The sequence below is a fragment of the Pleurodeles waltl genome, chromosome 1_1 (assembly GCF_031143425.1).
Source record: "Pleurodeles waltl isolate 20211129_DDA chromosome 1_1, aPleWal1.hap1.20221129, whole genome shotgun sequence".
NCBI lineage: Eukaryota > Metazoa > Chordata > Amphibia > Caudata > Salamandridae > Pleurodeles > Pleurodeles waltl.
In genome coordinates this window covers 383,149,082-383,168,306 of record NC_090436.1, presented here as the reverse complement: position 1 = coordinate 383,168,306, position 19,225 = coordinate 383,149,082, and the positions used below count along the sequence as shown (strand labels likewise).

The 19,225-nt window shown below is 45.0% G+C and overlaps 1 protein-coding gene across 1 annotated transcript in view; it reads left to right on the top strand.

The window, feature by feature from the left end:
- The window catches only part of THBS4 (thrombospondin 4), a 201,847-nt gene that overhangs the window by 76,773 nt on the left and 105,849 nt on the right, over positions 1 to 19,225 (top strand). Inside the window, exons 9-10 of the mRNA XM_069223165.1 lie at positions 534 to 611; positions 10,977 to 11,129. Coding sequence (XP_069079266.1) covers positions 534 to 611; positions 10,977 to 11,129 — 231 coding nt within the window. The remainder of the gene's footprint in view (positions 1 to 533; positions 612 to 10,976; positions 11,130 to 19,225) is intronic.

Sequence of the window (19,225 nt, the reverse complement as noted above, 5' to 3'; positions counted from 1 at the left end):
TACAAATGCTCAGATAAAGTGACTGAGTAGGGATCGCAAACATAAATAATGAATTGTTGATCACACTTTCTATTACCAGGTGAGATAAAGTCTGCAGTCCTTGTTAAATGTTGGCAGGTCAAACCTGCAAGAATTTAAGGGGAGAAAATGTCCAGTAATTACGGGGACGTGTGGATTTTATTTGGTTTGCATAGAAATCCGCATTTTGTGCCCCATTTTTGCAGGCTGAACTTGAAATAGATTAAACTTATCAGACTTGATAAACTAGGAACATCTTGGTGTTGGATTTAATCACGTGTGATTGTTATTGCATCTGGTCTCTGGGTACTTGTAATCAGGCTCAGGTTGGTTAAATGATGCCGCAACCACCCATCACATTCATCACACTCTGTTTTGTGCACCCACAGTCTGCATCCCGGACTGCACCACACAAGCAAACAGTGGGGAAGGGCACCACCTTCCTTTCGTAAAACAATGGACTCTTCTGTTTCTTTCTGCTCTAAAACCTTTTTTCCATCTGGTCCTCTTACTAGGTCTGCACAGATATCAATGAATGTGAAAATGGTACAAACGGTGGCTGTGATCCAAATTCTCAATGCATAAACACCATGGTAAGTGCAGACTTCTGGTGCTTGTCTTAAGAACAGAATAAACGTGCAGGACACAAATAGAACTGCTGCATTCTTTGTTAACAATATGATTATTGAAAAGAAGCATTGTTTGAGATCTCTATATATAATTCTGCTTTAGTTATTTACTGAGAGTGGGCCTGACCCAGATGGTTTGTAAGCCTGAAATAATGATTAAAGAACTGCAAAATAAATACAACAAACATTGTGAATACCATAAGGTGTGGGTTTGGCTGAAGGCTTTTATTTGGGGACGTTTGGAATGTCAAAAATGATGAATGAAAATAATTCAGAGGCTGATTTATGGTGTGGCGGTTGTCCTCTATATCTGGCTAAACCCTCTAAGTAGGGAGAGCTGGACATCTGCACATTTTTGGCGGGAATCCTGCATCCACCAAACTTGAAATAACTCTCTTAGTGAGAGACAGAAGGAATTTATTGTCTGCTGAAATACAGGAGAAACTTTAGCTCTTATTTAGAGTTTGACAGACAGAATAGTCTGTCACATACAGGGTAGCTGTCCGATCAGCTGTATTACAATTGGATTAAATCCTATGGCATTTCTCGTACCGTGAACGTATATCCATCATAGTTCGATAACTAGTAAAAGAGGTACCGCTTGAAATATATTTATTCCAATTCCCAGACTGACAAAGGAGGAACTACGTGACTGAGTTCATAAATCTATTTATTCACCATAATGAACTTGAATTCCGAAAGTAAATTCACGTTTGACATTCAACCAAACCTAAATGAACACTTGCAGATGGATTTGCTCACAAATGAAATTATGACACCACTATAATGTCACAAATGCAAAAAGTGAAGCCGAGCTTGCTGACATTTTATCGCACTAGGGCCACGATTGCCAGTGGCCTGTAAATTCCAGTGGCCTCGGTAACGGAAACTACTGGGCCCGTTGGAAGGATGAGTTTTGGTTTTTCATACTGGGATACCAGCAACCGAATGCTGATCAATGTGCGAAGGCCCAATTGGTGCTTCTTTCTAAGGGTAGGATCAGTTCTGATGACGGTAGGAATGGACTGTCCCACAAAGTTTCTGCTACTATACTTTTTTATGATATGGTTCAATCAGAACATTTACCTTAATTGGTAACGATTGTAAAAAAATCGGTCTGCTGTGCACGTTTTCCCCTTTTTATTTTTATTCGTAGATCTGGATTTTTTTTTGCTTAGGCTTACCAAACCGACCCAGACACCATTTAATTTATTTACTTACTATGCGTAACTTATGCCAAAACAATGTAGTTTCAAGATGCAGGGGAGGGAGAAAAGGTAAGAAGGGAGCGGGAGAAAAGGACAAATTCGTGGGGAGGGGCCTGGACAGAATGAAAGAGAGGGCATAATATGATTCGGAGTTCATTAGGCATCAGGAGAGGTACTGTTAATCAAGTGTTTTTTCACATTGCTTTGAACGTTTTTAGGTTCAAATAATTTTTATTGGTATATAACAATATGCAGCGATCGCAGTGTATGATCCCCCCTCCCCCCCCCCCCCCGAGGGGCTGCGTAGTGATAATAGTTATGTAGCTGTGTTAACAGTAAGAACATAGAACAGGATGAAGGACAAACAAAACAACCCCCTTCCTCCCTCCCCCCCAGGAGCACATTTACCCATTAATACAGCAACAATGAGGGACAACACTAGGGCTGAAACCCCTACAGAGCCCTGTTCACTGTATCACAGCTAGTGCACCAAGAAGCCTCAGGAGTCGGAGATATCTGGGGCATGTCAATTCCCTAAACTCCATAAAAAGGAGAGTCAGAAATGGGCACCATAACTCTCTGAAAGAGTCCACTCATCAATGTCAAAGTTATCTTTTCCATGCCTAAGATGTGCCACAGGCGGTGTATCCATCCCAGGTGCGTGGGAAGAATATCAGTGCCCCAATGAGTAAGTATGTTTTGAGTGACCGCACCCAATGCCAACACTATTAGACGCCCCCTGTGGGACTTCGGAGGGTAAGTAAGGACATTAAAGAGGCCCAACAATATATATGCAGGGAAATGGGGGAGCTGGGTATCCAAATGTGAGCCTAGATCCTGCAGCACTAGTAGTGTGTGAGCTTCTGACACTTTCAAAGAAGATGTGTCAGAGTACCTAAGGCGCCACAGCTCCTCCAACACTTGGGGCCGCGTGAAGGGTCCCCTTTGTGAATGTGTGCTGGTGTAAAATACCAGTAGGTGACTACTTTAGTTGCAGATTCCACGCTTGCCATATTTTTAGCTGTGTGACGTGCCGTGTAGTATAAGTCCTCCCATTCCCTATCCGTGAGAGGTCTACCGATTTTGGCTTCCCATCATCTTTGTCCTGGATATTTCTGTGTATCAGGGGCCTTTTGTAAGAAATTATAGAGATCAGTGATTCATTTTTTATCTGAGGCCTTCTTCATTAGCCATTGTTCAAATTCTGTGAGGGGTCTCTGTTCCTGGTCTCGTACCCCCGGATGCACGACCCAATGACGAATTTGCAAGTATTGCATCTGGAAATTCAGATTTCAGAGTGTCAAAAGGTATCATGTCCTCAATGTCAAATAGATGGCCAACAGAGTGATACTCCCGTTCCAACCACTTGCTATACGCCAAGGTATCAATACCGGGGGTAAAGTACGAAGTGCCAACAGTTGGTGTCACGGGTGAAGGAAATGTAGTAAAGTGTTTCTATGTTGCCATCCAGTCCCACATTCTCATAAGGGAGTGTGTGATTGGAGAAGAATATAAAGCGGGACGTTGTGGACGGGATAAGAATGGGATCTTCCACAGGGATGTGTCTGTGAGTGCCCTATCCATAAACAGCCACCTCTTTTCTGAATCGTCTTTCGACCACTCTACTAAATAGCGGAGTTGGGCAGCTTGAAAATAGTGCAGTAGGTTGGGTACCCCTAGATCCCCCTTGCGCTGGTGATTGATAGCATAGGGTGCGGCTCAGGCGAGGCCGCCTCCCCGCCCAAATAAAGTGGTAAAGGTCCTTCTGTAAAGATTGAAGCATTCCTGGGGAGGCTTGACCGGTAGGGTTTGATAGAGGTATAAGATTCATGGGAGGATCGTCATTTTAAGGGCAGCAACACGGCCCAGCCGTGAAATCGGGTATGATTGCCATTGGGCCAGGTCTCTTCGTAATCGCTGAACCAATAGGCGGTAATTAAAAAGGGTTGTGTGCGGGATGGTTGAATCAAGCTGGAGCCCTAGATAAGGGATACTCTGTCTATGCCCTTGATCTGCAAGGGGGACCGATATATTAAGGGCTTGGGATTTCTGAACATTCATGCAGAAGCCAGAGATCTTCCTAAACTCCTCTATCTCCGGCAGAAGAGCTGGAAGGGTCCCTCTAGGATTAGCTAAAGCCACTAAAACGTCATCCCCATATAAAGCCAGAGTGTGCATCACCTCCAATCATGTGATCCTCGGGCGAGCGGAGATGATTAGCCAGCAGCAGGCCCGTACGATTGCCTCGCACGTAGAAGGAATGGCACAACCGGAGGAGCGCATATTCCGCTATGTCTTGGTCCCGGCCTGCCAATTGTTTATGAGCTAAAAGGCATATCTCGGCTTTCGAATGCTCTAGGTGGGAAAGGACCGTCCTATATTTGACCAGACTGTTAAGACCCTTAATGTTAAGGGTCAATATAGTTAATCGGTAGAGTAAGATCTTTCCGATATAGTAGTATAGCCCCAGCAGAGTGATAGGAAGTCCCATCGCCTGTCCTACTATGAACGTGCTCCTCTTAGGTTGCTGGCTGTTTGCCTGCCACTGAGAATGTGCCCCCCTCTCAAAACAAAAAAATCCCAACCCTGAAAGAACAACATAAGTCAACAGCTCTGGGCGAACCAAGAATAGTCTCTGTGGGCAATCCTATTATTGAAGGTCTAAACCCACCTGAGTCCACTGTCTCCTTCCATTGGCCCCTCCGTCCCCCACCAATATTTCTTCCATATCTGGCCCTCAAATAGCCAGAAAAGCATTGTGATCCATGGATCGTCACCCCTTTGCATCCCCCGATAGCGATTCCAGCACCTCCCTCCTCTCATTAGCCATGGTATCTGGATCCTGGCGGAGCATGCCCGGTGATGTCCTCCGGCCATGCCGTCTCCACTGGCCCGGCATCTCGGGGTCCTCCTTTGTTGTCGACCGAGTCGGCTCGTGATGGTACTCCATTTGCAGGGCCTTGCAGGCTGCCTCCAGTGAACGATGCTGGTTCCATCCTACCAAAAGATAAGCCGTAAAGGGTGGCCCCACGACTGTGCTATTTCTTTTTCTCTGAGGAATTTAGTGACCGGTCGGAAGCCTTTACATTTTTGCAAGGTGATCAAGGAGAGGTCCTGGTAGAAAAGCAATGTGTGGCCCCTAAACTTCAATGGATGCGCATCCCTAGCTTTGCATAAGATCTGTTCTTTAAGTTGAAAGTCATGAACGCAAGCTAGGATGTCCGCTGGTGGGGCATTGTCCTTGCGGGGGGATGGGACCCACTCTATGAACCCTGTCAAGCTTCATGCCTTCCTCAGGTGGGGGCTCCAGCAGCTGTAGGAACAGGGCTGTGACATAGACATGTATGTTCGATTCCTCTGTGCCAGTCGGGGTCCCTCTGCTCCTGATATTTTTCCTGCTTGACCTGTTTTCCAAATCCTCCGCATGTGCCTGGAGGTGGATCTGTTGCTCTCTTAAGTGGATGATCTCTTGCTGGAGCATCTTGCGCCATCTCTCTATCCTCCATGGAGGAGACCCTTTCACCTAGCTCCGATACCCCGCGTTGGACCTCTCGTAGATCATGTGAGAGATCTCATTTCACCACCTGCAGGCCCTCCTTAAAAAAAGGGGGAAAGGGCCTCCAGAAACAACCTGTTCCTCTTGTCCGTTGCCCTCTGGGGTGCGATCATGTTTGAGAGGTGAGGACTTCCTCCCCGGTTTGTTCTCCGTGGGTTTGGAGAGCATCTCCCTCAGGGTGCATCCCTTTTTAGCACAGGCTGCAGTCATGCTGATCTGGGTTCTAGGCCCTCTCCAGACACCGTTGCTATGGCGGTGAGGGCCCCAGTGGAGGCCGTGTTCTATGTTGGGGAGGTATCTCACGGGCTGTCGTGCTGTCTCACTCTGCCCCCTCCTATCATCCTAATGGGCACTGAGTAGAGGGGGGTCCACAAGGTGGATCGCTCACTGGTATGGCCCGCCAGGCCCGCTGTTTTCAGGGGGGGCCCACGCCCCAGATAGGGTCCTGTGTGCACCACCCTAGTGAGATGGCATCCTGAGAGCAATGTCCTGGACTCTCAAAATAGACAGGCCTCTCCAATCGTGGTCAAAGCAGAGATCCACTGTGCGCCCCCACTTCCTTGTAGTCTCCCGGCTCTAGGCCGCTGTGTTCTCCTCACTTCTCCCCTGATGGTGACGTCCAGGGGGGGCGATGCTCTCCTTCTTCGTCTGCTGCAGAAGGGGGGGAGAGTGCTCCACAGATTATAGCATCGACCCCACCTTCAACCTGGGCCCTGCTGTCACCCCTCGGGCCTGCTAATGTCCTGGTGTGTATTAGGCTCCCCTGCATCCTGGGGTTGGAAGCAGCCCCAGCATCAAGCCAGGCCTCTGCGCTGGGCCCAGCTGCGTGCTCTGTCCTGGGAGGTGATCAGGCTTTGCCCTCTGGGTCAGATGTCCCCTACTCCACCGCCACGGCCACAGGTGTGGTCAAGCCGCCACACCTCTCTCCAGGCCGACCTAGGCAAAGAATGGGGCCCACACCACAACCGCCATGGCGGGCAACGCACGGCCCAAGCGATGTTGGACAGGTGGCGGCGGCCGAGGGATCCGCTTTATACGGGGGGAACCCACCTGAGCACCACCGTCACTTTGTCATGCGCTGGGAGGGGTTCTCGGGGGTCTGCATCGCTGGATTCTCCCCAGGACCGCCTTGAAATGGGTGACGACCACTGAGAGAACTTGGATGGGGGAAGCAGATGTTCTCACTCCGCTTAAAGCTGGGTTTAGCGCAGGGATTAGTACGACTGATCAGGTCTTCCAGCTTCAGCTAGTATATTAGAAACATGTCGTATTGGGAGGGGGTGGTTATATGTAATTTTTATCGACCTTCAGTCAGCATTTGACCTTCTCCCTAGAGAGGCCCTGTGGGAAGTCTTGACAATATGGGTGTGCCCAATTATCTTGTTGCCATCTTTAGAAGGCTCCATACAAACAATTACACCCAGGTTAGGTAGGTGTGGGCACATGGGGAGCTGACTGACTCTACTCCAGTATCCCAGGGTGTGAGGCAGGGGTGTGTGCTAGCCCCCACTCTTTTCTTCTTATTTATTTATGATCTGGTGTCATTTCTGCAACAATGGAAACATGATGCCCCAAGCCTGGCTGACAGGCGGGTTCCTGCCCTCCTGTTTGTGGACTACACCTTACTGTTATCAAAGTCCCCTGTGGGCGTTCAAAGATTGCTTGATCAATTTGGGGTTTTCTGCAAGAAGAAGGGGTTGGAGATTAACTTAAGTAAAACCAAGTATATGGTTTTAAATCCCTATCCTACCACCTGGTCTCACCCAACTCTAAATGTTGTCTAACTAGAGAGGGTTTGTACCTTTGAATATTTAAGGTTTACTTTCAATGAGTCCTTTAGTTGGTTCTCGCAGATTCAGAAGTGTAAGCTTAGACTGGAGCTTTCCACTGGTGGCATCTTGAAGGCAGCCCAGGGGTCCAGATTTTGCTTGGTGACTCCCATGTTACAAATAAATAACTTGCAAGCTTTGGGAGGGACACTGTAAAGGGGAGAGCTAAGGGGAATGGTAATGTAAATGGCTTGAAGCTGGTGGAGAATCACTTTTTGCACCTCCTTACAAGCATGCGGTTAGTATGCCCCTTGCTCCTCTCTGCTTAGATTTGGGTATTCGACCTCTCACCCGTAAGGTGAGACTTCGACCGCTACTGTATTGGAGGAGGATTTAGTCCTTGTACTTTTATGGCCAATGGCAGAAATAAAGTTATGATGATGATGAATGAAGGCAATCCTGCATTTTACAATTCTGTAAACCCCGTGGTGAGCTGTTTCCCTGCTAGACTTCTTTCCCATTTGTATAGAAAGCTTTGTGTCATTCTTAGAGGGTAGGTTTATTTCTGATTTAGTGAACAGCTCTGTTAAGTACTTAGGTGATGTGTGCTATGAAGCCTTCCAGATGATACAGATGGCCTTTAATATACCTTGCTGTTGTGCTCCTCTTTTGGTTTTATGACTTTTGAGACTTGTGATATTGTCTGCCTCATCCAACAGCTGTGGTCTAATGAGATGACTTAGCTGAAAGAAGTCTTCTATTGAAAAATCAGAGTCAATGTATGCAATTCATACAATGGTCCTAAAAATGAAGATGCCTATCCTAGGCGGGCTGCCTGTAAATCTGTGTTCAAATAGACCTGATAACACAGCTTGCAGTTCCTAGGCATCACTAACAGAGAGGTATCTGCGGCCACAATGCACCTGTAACTCATCCTCCTCCAGCCCACAAGAAGAGCCCTGTAACATACTGACTGCAAATATAAGTCCACTAAAATTCAAAGGGTCATGCAATAGCTTATCTCTTAAAATTTATCCAACCACAATGAGAGGCAGACCTTAATCTCACATTGGAATTAATTGGGACACATGAAAGACATAGTTCAAGTTCAGATAATTTTTTTTATAATACATGAGTGATTCTCTTAAGATCCTGATTGATGTATACTGATGAGTAATTAGGCGTAGGGTTGATATTTTCACACATGTTATAAGAGAATAAGTATTTAGCTGGTAAGTATGTGAAGGAGTACCAAAGAACCAGGACTATAAGCTGCACAAGCATGGGAAGTGCTATTAGTACTGTTTCCTAAAGGAAATACTCATCCTTCATAGTTGATAAAAAGAAATTGCTCAGAATCGTGGGGTGTGTCTAAAATCAAATAATTGTATGAGTATTGGTGTAGTTGATATATATGTAATAATGAAATGAATAGGTTGTCTATAAACTATTTATACTGTGGGGAGATAGGGAGGGATCAATGGATGAGTTTATAGGTATGTGACAAATGGACATTTATAAACCAATCCATCTTATTACTGAAGTCTATAGGCAGAAACTTCAAAAGACAATTTCAACTGATTTGCTTGTTATTTTTAAGATTAGTTTGGTTTGAGCAACAAGATTAAAATGTTGATACTTACTGGCAAGTGGAAATCCTGCAACTAATGCTGGAATAATGTAAATGAAGATAAAGAACATAAACAAAACAAAAAAAAACAAAAGTGCACTTATGCCTGTTGCACGGCAGCAGCAAAGAGGGCACCTAAAATGTTCATGCTTGATTAAAAGGTATTGGCTAGTAAACAAGAGGGAGCCTTTATTACCAGGGGCGTATTATGGAAATGATAAACATAATTGAGTAACAATACCTCAGATATTGAAAGGAACCCCTATTGCTGATGGTGAGGTCTACGTACAGAGGAGTGGATCTGCCTCTGTTGTCCGGTACAGTTGAACCTAAGCTGCTGTGATATGATCATTGTCTCTTTTGCACACAACATACTTACTGGACACACAAGTCCATCCAGTACTAACACACAAAACAAACCCCACTGCCGCTTGTGGTAGCCTTTCTAAAATGTCAGCGGACAGGACTGCGCCAAGGTCCTTCCTCAGGTTTGCCATGAATAGCCAGCTAACTAAAGCATGTACTCTTGTTCAATATACCATGTTTATCCTCGAAAATATTAGGAGACAGCTAGCTTAGGCCCATATTTATACTTTTTTAGCGCCGCATTTGCGTCAGTTTCTGACGCAAAAGTGGTGCAATCTTACAAAATACAATTGTATTTTGTAAGTTTGCGCTACATTTGTGCCAAAAAATGACGCAAATGCGGCGCTAAAAAAGTATAAATATGGGCCTTAATGTCCACTGCTGTAAGGGTACACTTTGTTTTGTTATACGATTCCTACTAAGATAATAGGACTGCATATTTAGGAGGACAGAACTTCAGGATATGGGGGACTGCACCATTCCACACCATCAGAGACTGTTGGTCCAATTCCTGGCTAGCTCACAGTGCCTCTCCCAAAGCCCTAGCCTTACCAGAGTGGAGGGTAATTACGGCACCATAAACATGACACCCTGACTCCCAAGAAAGTTGTGGAAATAGATCTCACCCTTTTGTCGCATTACTCATGCATGCCCAGGCAAAAGAATATAGAGATATAAGATACGTTTTCAATACATTTAATTAAACAGTCGTAGTCTTGCATAAATAGAATGAGTTGCGATAACTAGGCAGATGAAACAAAGCAAGGTTGCCAGCATCTTGAATGTGGTAAAGAATATGAACAATCCAACCATGGTAAATGAGTTCTAGAGGTTCCTTCCTAACCTTAAGACTATCATAGCGGGTGTACCCTTCTGACTCTGCCCGGTGTAAGGGATTAGCCTTAGCCCTATACCTGGAAACTGCATCAGGAATCAGCCTGTAGTGTGAGTGGCAATCCTTCCTGGAAGCTGGAAGATTAGTGCCAGCAGAGCTGCATGTCGAACACCGCATTCATTCCAGGATAGTCCCAGCCGTAGTGTCCCTCTGCCCCTTCCAGGTCAGTGTACCATTTATATAATTAAACCACAGTGTGTTAGAAGCACAGCTCTGATGCAATGCTATGTCTAGATGTTCGAAGCTGTCTTCCGAATGGACAATGCAAGCACTAGGATATTGTGTACTGTGCGCCTAGCTTCGAACAAAATGTACTGATTATCTATCAAGAAAAGTCTAACTGAAGAAGCAACTCATATAATATATTCCTAGAATAATATCATGCAAGAAGAAGTGGGCAAAATGGCCCAGCCAAAGGCAATGCAGCTAAAACATGTAAGATGTACAATATAAAATGACGCTAAAAACAAGAACCAACTTGGGTCCAAGAGGGTCACACTACAGTTCCCCCATGCTGAAACTATTAAACCTTTGAAATCAATACTATAGCCTCAAGGGACAGCAAACATCTATCTTTATAATTAAAGTGAAATATTTTACAATTTATGTTATGTATAATTTACGAAGAACTAGATATGGCTGTTAAGGTATGTGCCGTCATTCACTAATACTACTACTATTTTGTGTGATGCTGGGTTTTGTTGTGGAACTTTGATATGGCATACTTCATGTTACTCTTAGTGAACAGCACATTCATGCAGCCCCTCTGTGATCTTACCAGCTTATCTATCAATTTTCAAACAATCTGATATTATAGCATCTTTTGATTTTTCAAATTGAGATGATCCGTGGTATTTATATATCAATACAATCAGTGGCACTGCTTTGCTTTTTGTCCCATTTAGGGTTCCTTCCGCTGTGGTAGCTGCAAACCGGGGTACATCGGTGACCAGGTCAAAGGTTGCAAGCCTAACAAAAGCTGCAAAGACAGGACACTGAATCCATGCAGCATCAATGCTCAGTGTATAGAGGAGAGGGGAGGGGGTATTACCTGTGTGGTAAGTACACCATAATTTCCTATTATTGGCACCATTCCTGCACTTTTCTAGAAGAGACATAACTTTTTTCTGCAGTATTTTAGATAATAAATTCATCTTTGGTACCTCCTTTTCTCCACTTTCCTTTTCAGGATTTTATGGTTTGCTTCACCCCCACCTTTTTCCTTTATAAATGGATTGTCATATTTGATGTACTTTTCTTATTTCAATAATGTGGGCAGTGCGTGTGCCCCCACTTGGCCTACATAGGTTTCCAGTAAATCAAATCAAAGAAAAAATTAAGGCTCCCAGTGCGCATGTACCTAAGCGGTTGCAGGTGTAAACCATGTCCTTTTCAATGCAAGTAGCAATTTATGTAGGCACTTTAGTTCAAAACCCCCATCAGAAGGTTTACATGTTGGAATTTCACCTGTTGAAGAAATGAGATTACTAGGAGATTTCTTTTGTCTCCACTCAACGGTCGGCAGAACCAGTTGTGTGTGGTAAATGGCAGCGTGGGACACGTTGCTTGCTGTGGTCACACCACAGCAAATTTTACAGTGACTGCTCCATGTTGGGCTCAATACGAAACCAAATCCTGAAAAAAGTCAGGGATCAATAGAGATATTTAGATCTGTGCTTCATAGATTACCCAATACTGCCACGGATAGTCCAGCTCCCTGGAGATACATTAATTAGAAAACATATTCAGGAAAGAGTTGATACTGGAAAGAGGTAGCTGGGCTTGAAATTGCAGTTTCTGAGTTCGATGTCATGAAGATTATGTCAACCCTTGACCAGGTGGCTCCTCCAGCACATACCTGCAACACCATGAGTCCCAGCTTGGGCCTCATGTTCTTATCTCTCCTTGTCATCTCTGTCATCAAAGCCCCCCTCGCCACAGGCAAACTCTAAGTCTACCCCATGCATTATGATGATGATGCATTGGAGGGATATCTATAAGCCCATTTCAAAGGCATTGTAAATGACAGTCACATAGCAAGTACACGTAGCCGTAGCAGTCCTTTTAACATATGCAAACCAACGATCATCCCAGCAACTTTAATTTTGCTCCTACTGAGGGATTTAAACAATCATTCTAAACCTTAGAGGAAAATGGCTATCCTAATTGGATGTCACGATGGGATACACTTTGCTTCTCCTTGGTCTTGAGCACTGTCAAATATTTGGTGCTGCTGAAATAACTGCAAGAACATGACGCTGGCTTACTGTACGTCAGGTCTGGAAATCTGAATCCACCAAAGAAGAATTCCTTCTTTCCTCTCAAACTACAAACATTACCTGGTTAATTCTCGAAAGATCAGCACTCTTCAGTGCATACATGAGACCACAGTCCCATATCATGGACAATTCTAATGTTGGGGGGTGCATAAAAGTCCATGTAATACAAGTCCATCCCTGTCTTGCACATGCTCAGGTTACGTCAGAACAGATTTTGTGTAATAATAGTGTCCCGAGGCCTTAATTTCTACAGCACTCCAAGTGGAAAATAAAGTTACTCCTTTTATAAACTTTGGGGCATATTTATGTCTTTTTGGGCACAGTGCAGCCCAGCGAGTCACCATGCTGCGCTACCATACATCACAGGGAAAGGGCAGGAATGCTGCGCACTCCTGGTTTTTCCTTTGTGCTGGTCCTGTTTCAGCAGCCTAGCGCCTACGCCGGCCCCCTTGTACCTTGGTGCACTGGTGCCTGTGTTGTAGGCAGGATTTGTTTGTGTGCAGGAAGGTGCACCTTCCTGCACAAAAACAATCCTGAGGGGCTTTTTCCTGTTTATATGTGTGCAGCAGAATGCTGCACACACAGAAAGTGGAAAAAACGAGGAGAAATAAGGATATTTTTTCTCATCCCACCTCTCCTGGGGAGGAGTATTGTTTTGGAGCATTCCAAGGTTTATCAGGTTTGGAAAACTGGAAATGCGTAAAAAAACATGGCAATTGTTGCAAACACCTACGCCTCTCTTGTGATTTGCACTGTGTTGTATTACTCCTGAGTTTTGAAGCCATTCAAGCCATGCACAGTGGCTTTGCATGGCTTCAAAAATCTTACATAATATTTGCGTCATTCCTGCACCACGTTCCGTGGTGCAAGAGTGATGCAAACCGGGTCATAAATATGGCCCCTGATGTTTCAGCGTTGGTTGGTTTTGCAGTCCAGGTGAACTATGATATATTATGAGACAGTAACACCACCTGATGTCTCTAGTATCTTGTAAGGTGAAAGCAGGGAGTTCTCATACGACGTGTCTCCTGCAACCCTGAACAACCTGCAGGGTCATCGGAGTCTCTCAGTCGGGTGTGTCTTGGTTTCAATTGCACAGTGAGCACAGGACCCACATCTGGGTGCAAGGCTGGCTGCGATCAGTAAAGCTGCACCTGGCACTGAGCTCGTGGGGGCGCTGGGTTTAAAAATAACTTATTGGTTTAAAAGCACCTGCTGCAGAGTTTCTTGTGTGTCCAACAGTTTCAGGCAACAATAAAAAGGGTCAAGATATCTATAGTGTAAAGAAATGGCTCCCTGTTGCAGTTACCCCCCACTTTTTGCCTGATGCTGACTTGACTGAGAAGTGTGCTGGGACCCTGCTAACCAGGCCCCAGCACCAGTGTTCTTTCACCTAAAATGTACCATTGTTTCCACAATTGGCACAACCCTGGCACCTAGGTAAGTCCCTTGTAACTGGTACCCCTGGTACCAAGGGCCCTGATGCCAGGGAAGGTCTCTAAGGGCTGCAGCATGTCTTATGCCACCCTAGGGACTCCTCACTCAGCACAGACACATTGCTTACCAGCTTGTGTGTGCTGGTGGGGAGAAAATTATTAAGTCGACATGGCACTCCCCTCAGGGTGCCATGCCAACCTCACACTGCCTATGGCATAGGTAAGTCACCCCTCTAACAGGCCTTACAGCCCTAAGGCAGGGTGCGCTATACCACAGGTGAGGGCATAGGTGCATGAGCACTATGCCCCTACAGTGTCTAAGCAAAACCTTAGACATTGTAAGTGCAGGGTAGCCATAAGAGCATATGGGCTGGGAGTCTGTCAAAAACGAACTCCACAGCTCCATAATGGCTACACTGAATACTGGGAAGTTTGGTATCAAACTTCTCAGAATAATAAACCCACACTGATGCCAGTGTTGGATTTATTAAAAAATGCACACAGAGGGCATCTTAGAGATGCCCCCTGTATTTTACCCAATTGTTCAGTGCAGGACTGACTGGTCTGTGCTAGCCTGCTGCTGAGAGACGAGTTTCTGACCCCATGCGGTGAGAGCCTTTGTGCTCTCTGAGGACAGAAACAAAGCCTGCTCTGGGTGAAGGTGCTTCACACCTCCCCCTGCAGGAACTGTAACACCTAGCAGTGAGCCTCAAAGGCTCAGGCTTCGTGTTACAATGCCCCAGGGCACTCCAGCTAGTGGAGATGCCCGCCCCCTGGACACAGCCCCCACTTTTGGCGGCAAGTCCAGGAGAGATAATGAGAAAAACAAGGAGGAGTCACTGGCCAGTCAGGACAGCCCCTAAGGTGTCCTGAGCTGAGGTGACTCTGACTTTTAGAAATCCTCCATCTTGTAGAAAGAGGATTCCCCCAATAGGAATAGGGATGTGCCCCCCTCCCCTCAAGGACAGTAGCCATTTGCTACTGCCCTCCCAGACCTAAACACACCCCTAAATTCAGTATTTAGGGGCTCCCCAGAACCTAGGAAATCAGATTCCTGCAACTTACGAAGAAGAGGACTGCTGAGCTGAAAAACCCCTGCAGAGAAGACGGAGACACCAACTGCTTTGGCCCCAGCCCTACCGGCCTGTCTCCCTCCTTCGGAAGAAAACTGCTCCAGCGACGCTTTCCCCAGGACCAGCGACCTCTGAATCCTCAGAGGACTGCCCTGCTTCCAAAAGACCAAGAAACTCCAGAGAACAGCGGCCCTGTTCAACAAAGACTGCAACTTTGTTTCCAGAGGAGCAGATTTAAAGACCCCTGCAATCCCCCCAAGAAGCGTGAGACTTGCAACACTGCACCCGGCGACCCCGACTCGACTGGTGGAGAAACAACGCTACAGGGAGGATCCCCCAGTGACTCCGAGACTGTGAGTAACCAAAGTTGTCCCCCCTGAGCCCCCACAGCGACGCCTGCAGAGGGAATCCCGAGGCTCCCCCTGACCGCGACTGCCTGACTCTAAAATCCCGACGCCTGGAAAAGACCCTGCACCCGCAGCCCCCAGGACCTGAAGGATCGGAACTCCAGTGCAGGAGTGACCCCCAGGAGGCCCTCTCCCTTGCCCAGGTGGTGGCTACCCCGAGGAGCCCCCCCCTTGCCTGCCTGCATCGCTGAAGAGACCCCTTGGTCTCTCATTGAAACCTATTGAAAACCCGACGTGTGTTTGCACACTGCACCCGGCCGCCCCTGTGCTGCTGAGGGTGTACTTTTTGTGCTGACTTGTGTCCCCCCCCGGTGCCCTACAAAACCCCCCTGGTCTGCCCTCCGAAGACGCGGGTACTTACCTGCTGGCAGACTGGAACCGGGGCACCCCCTTCTCCATTGAAGCCTATGTGTTTTGGGCACCACTTTGAACTCTGCACCTGACCGGCCCTGAGCTGCTGGTGTGGTAACTTTGGGGTTGCTCTGAACCCCCAACGGTGGGCTACCTTGGACCCCAATTTGAACCCCGTAGGTGGTTTACTTACCTGCAAGAACTAACAATAACTTACCTCCCCTAGGAACTGTGAAAATTGCACTGTGTCCACTTTTGAAATAGCTATATGTGTTTTATGTAAAAAGTATATATGCTATTGTGATTATTCAAAGTTCTTAAAGTACTTACCTGCAATACCTTTCAAATGAGATATTACATGTAGAATTTGAACCTGTGGTTCTTAAAATAAACTAAGAAAAGATATTTTTATATACAAAAACCTATTGGCCTGGAATTGTCTTTGAGTGTGTGTTCCTCATTTATTGCCTGTGTGTATGTACAACAAATGCTTAACACTACTCCTTTGATAAGCCTACTGCTCGACCACACTACCACAAAATAGAGCATTAGTATTATCTCTTTTTGCCACTATCTTACCTCTAAGGGGAACCCTTGGACTCTGTGCATACTATTCCTTACTTTGAAATAGTGCATACAGAGCCAACTTCCTACATATGGTGATTAATGTTCCTGCTGAGAGAGATCAGAGTTTTGTTTAGTGGTAGTTGTGACTCATCATAAAGTAGCGCAGAGGGATAAATTGCCTGCTGCAAAGAACATGTACCATGCAGATCACAGAACTGCATTTTATGTGGATTACGTCATTGGGTTACTGCTTTGTCACAGATATCCTTTTGTTACTTGCAGTTCATAAGTTAGAACTCTAACATAGAACAGTGACCTATTAACTCACAAAGAGCTGCATGCAAGCTGCTTGGTATAGGTAGAACTTAATTTTTTCCCCCAGACTTTTGTTACTCCAGTGTTGCTAAAAAGAGATTGTTTGGGTAGAAATACATTCTTATTAGTAAAGCCAATCTCAAACATTGTGGTATGTTTTAAATCCAGTTTGTGTTTCTCCAGACCAAACAATCATAAAATATACTCTCTGTTAGTATGCATGACATGATTCCTACACCCTATAATCCTCATTGTCTTAAGTAACATTTCTGATAGACTGATTTACACACATATGAGTAATTGTATCTCTATAATATGTGTGTGATGTAGGGTGATGTAGGGTACCTTGACACCCTTCATTGGTATGATTACTGCTATAAAACAAATGAAATGCATGTGAGAGACAAGCTATGGAAGATGAGAGGCACTATTGGATGGTGGAAGTGAGAGAAAAATACAATTGGGGGGGTTTCAAAAAAGATTGTCACACCTGGCTCAACCAGCTCTAAAGCCGACCCTTTCTGGCCTATCTGTTCCATCGCACCACAATGAAGAACACAAAAAAGTTATGGATGGAATGCTTGAATTAATCACAGCCACGGGATATTACTTGGGGCAATATCTCTCCTGCTCCCCCAGGGTGCTGTGATCCTCCCCCACCCACCACCTATCTGGCGGTGATCTCAAGATGAGAATAGATGTGACTTGGATTAACCTGTTGTCTCCTCAGAAGTCATACTTATTGTGGTTACAGCCCCTTGCTACACACAATGTCTTGCAAAAGAGGACAAACCCCTTCCTTCATCTCGCGAGATCCTACATACCCTGTCTGCTGAGCGATCACTCAGTGTCCTTGTCAGGGAGTTATTTCATAGTATGTCTTTCAAACAGGAATGCCTGTTTGGCCATGATAGGGGCTTTGGGCCACACCCCTACCCACCGGCTTCAGCTCTTGTCCTTTGAAACTTGACTGGCAAAATAACAACTGGCAAAGGTGGACACCATCACTTTTTTTCTGCCATTGTAATGCGTTCAGGTGCAAATCATTTACTTTGTGTTTTATTCCTGTCATATTCTTCTTCTTTTGTAGCTTGTGTCTGAAATATAAATCTGCTCCTTGTGACTCATAGTATATGCGCCTTTTGCTTTTATGCACCATAAGTTTTTTCGGCTTCTAACTCTTTTAACATTTATTAATGTAGTCACGTCATTGATGCAGCCTGATTTATGTGAGCTTTTTGCTAATTTGTACCATGGTTAATTGTTTGCTGCCTATAGCGCACATTATTATATGTTTAGCTATTTGCATTTTGATTAATTACAGTCATGTTGCTGTTGCACCCAGATTTATACGATTTACATGTTTTTGAAGATTGGTATATTTGATTAAGTACATGTTCTATTCCATCTTGACCTATATAACCACTGAAAGTTTGCCTTCCAAACCGATAATTGCGAAATGAGGCCAATTCAGACTTTCTCGTGACTCTCAAAATAATTTACAAAGCGTCATTAACATGATCAAAAATATTCCTCAAAACTATCTGAAAATGCAAAACAAAACAAAAAAGAACTAGTTCCCATTATTCAGTGTCTCAGTCATTTCCGATAGTCTTGATAACCCCTGTTGGCAAACAAGTCACCGCTGCAATTTTCCTCAGGAAAATGTCAGGGACAACCTGTCAAAATGCACCTGGGGTGGGGGTGCCTGGTAAAAAACAAACCATGCAAGTCTTGGTGTGAAAAGCACCAAACTCCGCATGCAATGGTCCATTTCTAGGGCAGAACTTATAATTGCTGCTATTTATGGCGTCGGGCTTAATTGGGTGTGGTAACAATTACACCTTTCACTGGGACACTCAAAATCGTGGCCTTAAGAGCATAAAATCGTGCATTAGAACCCGAAAAAGCTCATTGCTGAAATATATTTCAGCACAACCAAGAGGGAAAGGAAAAACAACATTTTCTTCACTCATAATACTTTTGCTCGGGAAGACATAATTCGGTCATCCTTTCCAAATGCAAAAAAATCATACTTCACCCAAAGAAAGCAAACCAAGCATCTCTATTCACAATGGTACCACTCATGATTTACCATTAAGCATACACAATAACAACAAGGTCATGATCCAATTAAATTGTCAAAACTTCTAGGTGTTTGAACCCTGATTTAGCATAAATGTTGCTAAACATTCAAATCTAGATATCCCTTCTACATGTCGACCCTCATCCCAGCATGGTGCCCAACTGGACTGATTCACCCATTTGCCGAACCCATGTAACCCAGATATCTTATGCAAAGTATCTGTGCATCTTATGGTATAATTCAAGGTGCCAAGCCCAGCTTTCCCTTTCCACTGTATGACCCAGTCAGATTGGCCTGTGCAAATGAAACAATTTCTCCAAATTGTACCCACCAAAACATTACAATTAGACAATCATTGAACAGAAATGGTATCTATCTTGCTGTAAAACCAATAGTAGGGCAAGGCAGCAACCATGCTTTAAACAAATTAACAGCTCCTTCCAAGTGGAAAAAAGAAATACTTATTGTCAAATTATCTCTTGAACAGACAAAGAATCCTTTCTCAAGTTCTGTGAGGATACCGTCCTGGCAACAAATAATCCAGAGAAGACAAATACTATGCATGTCCCCATGGTCACCAATAACCCTTCAAGTGACATAACCAAATCCTCAAAACTCTCACAAACAGATACCATGACGT